The sequence below is a fragment of the Monosiga brevicollis genome, genomic scaffold, assembly GCF_000002865.3.
Source record: "Monosiga brevicollis MX1 MONBRscaffold_33 genomic scaffold, whole genome shotgun sequence".
NCBI classification, from domain to species: domain Eukaryota; class Choanoflagellata; order Craspedida; family Salpingoecidae; genus Monosiga; species Monosiga brevicollis.
Window position 1 is genome coordinate 442226 of NW_001865070.1, and position 2260 is coordinate 444485.

Below are 2260 nucleotides of genomic sequence, written 5' to 3' on the forward strand. Positions count from 1 at the left end.
AGCGCCCCTGTCGTCAGCTTGAGACAGACTGGACGCTGCTTACCCCGCCCCTCAAGGTCCTGGAGTGGGATCTGAAGTATGTGAGCACCCACGTCCTTTCAACTCACACGCGCGTGTTTCCTGTTGGCCTCTCGCGACTCGGAGCACCAGAAGACATGGGATCCACGTCTACGCCGTACATACAAATCACAAAGAAGGCGACCCCCCACCCTCACCTGCTGCTCGTTGGAATTTAGAAACATTCCAAGCTCCGGCATATATTGCACTGAGACGCCTCTTGATCATGTGCGCCATTGACCCTTGCTCCCCTGCCCTTTTTACCTTGCTCGACTCACAACATTGCACATCGGTTTCCGCCATCGGTTTCCAGAGCAACACGCAACATGACCACTTGACCTGTGATGCCATCGTGATGTGGTGGACCATGGACCTTGTTCCCGGCGTGACATTGAGCACCACTCCTGGTTTGATATTTCACCAAATCGCGCTAGCACTCGACTTTATACTCATTTGAGCTCACCGCATTCCACGCACTTTGCCTTGCGTGCTAAATACTCAATGTCAGGCTGGATTGATGGCGCACCGCCCCACCGTGAGCACTGGATGCCTTGTATATATGTCTTCAACCAGCCCAGTCCTTGGACGTTGGCTGCCGCTCGCTATTTGCAAGCCTCTCATGATGATTATCGCATCTGGTTCGACTTGATCGCGGACAAGCCCATCGATGCTGCGCCCAGCATCCCACGCTCCGCTCCTACATGTACCTGTGGGGCCCATCAGTACGGCGAGAGCCTCGAGCGCTTTCATGATCCGGCCTATCTATCGTGAGTGCATTTATTTTTCTATATTCAATGGGCTCCTTACCCAGCCAGCTCTGCTCATTCCAGGTGCCAATGCCCGAGATAAATAGGTACTGTGCTGCTCTGGCGCGGCAAGTAACTGCTGCGTTTGGACACACGCACGATTGTCTTCATATGTGAGTACCCGTACCTCGACTCACCGGCTCCTTGATGGACTGTTTGCGCCATGGCCGGCATTCTGTCGTCCTGAAATTCACGCTGCGTTTGATCCTGTGCGCTTGCGTTAGATATGCCGCCTCGCCATACTTCGCGTTACAGGTACTTCTCCACCTCGATGACCTGATATCTAGCACACGTGTGATCTTGAGTGGCCCCGCAGCTTCCTTCGTGCGACGGCGTGCGGCAACCCTAACGCCGCGGTATGTTCCCCGATCACGCCCCCTGGACTTTTTTTTTTTTTTTGGCTTGACCTTCCAGTGCAATGCTTGATGATGGTCGAGAGTTGTCTCATAACCATGTCCCTGTTTCAGGCTAGCCTGCGCCGTTTCAGCAAACTTCTCAGATCCAGCAGTTGCAGAGCCGGCTGCTGACTTTCTCCAATTACAGACATGGCCCCAAAGCGCCCCGGGCACGGGATACCTCACCATTCTTGTGGTGCCCATTCAATGTGCTGCCTGGCATGAAGCCATCACGCCGGTGAAACAGGTCAGAGTCGGTTCACATGTCGCGATTAGATGAGACCTGTATTTTGTCGACGAGCTGTTCATAGCGTTGGGTCTAGTATTCCTTCGACATGTCTGCCGTCACCCTCACAAGACTGTTTGAATGCTTTCATGGCTTCTCTATCTTGTGCCCATTGACCGTCATGTGATCGCGCTTTAAACCTACCATTTCAGGCGTTGGGTTTCAATATGGACGTCTACGATCAGGTGGCCCAGGCTCAGTTGCCAATGTTTATGGATGTGAGGATGGATGATTATATCTTTACTGAGTTGGCCACTGCCATTTGTTTACAAAGCAGCGATCAGACCTCAACCCGCCTTGAGTGGGAGCTCACCAAGCCCAGCCGGGTGGATGCATTGATGCTGTATATGCGCTACGAGCTCCCCGCAGCCGCGGCTGACGACAGCTTGGTACCCTCAGCAGCCACAACAACCGTGCTGGACCTTCATCCAGCTCGTGCTCGCTGGGCCCAACAGGTAAAGCTCAAAGAAGAACTGGCGTGGCAGTTTTATCCAAGAAATGACGAGATGACTTGGCGTGGCTCTGGTTTGCATCCGTCCTTTGGCTCTTACTTACCTTCCCTCCACGAAAACCCCATATGTGATGCACAGCGTCTGTTGCTCCCGCAGCAGCCGTTGCATGTAGGTGAGGACGGCACCCTGAGCATTGAAATGAGCCTGGACGATGCGATAGCGTCTGAGATCCGCCCACCAACGTGGTCATGGGTCGCTGCGTGA

At 53.8% G+C, this 2260-nt stretch overlaps 1 protein-coding gene across 1 annotated transcript in view; it reads left to right on the plus strand.

Moving 5' to 3' along the window:
• Positions 1–2260, plus strand: part of MONBRDRAFT_11978 (uncharacterized protein) — a gene marked incomplete at both ends in the record, with an annotated part of 2681 nt that extends 421 nt beyond the window's left edge. Inside the window, 4 exons of the mRNA XM_001749744.1 lie at positions 631–824; positions 1331–1505; positions 1697–1999; positions 2153–2260. Coding sequence (XP_001749796.1) covers positions 631–824; positions 1331–1505; positions 1697–1999; positions 2153–2260 — 780 coding nt within the window. The remainder of the gene's footprint in view (positions 1–630; positions 825–1330; positions 1506–1696; positions 2000–2152) is intronic.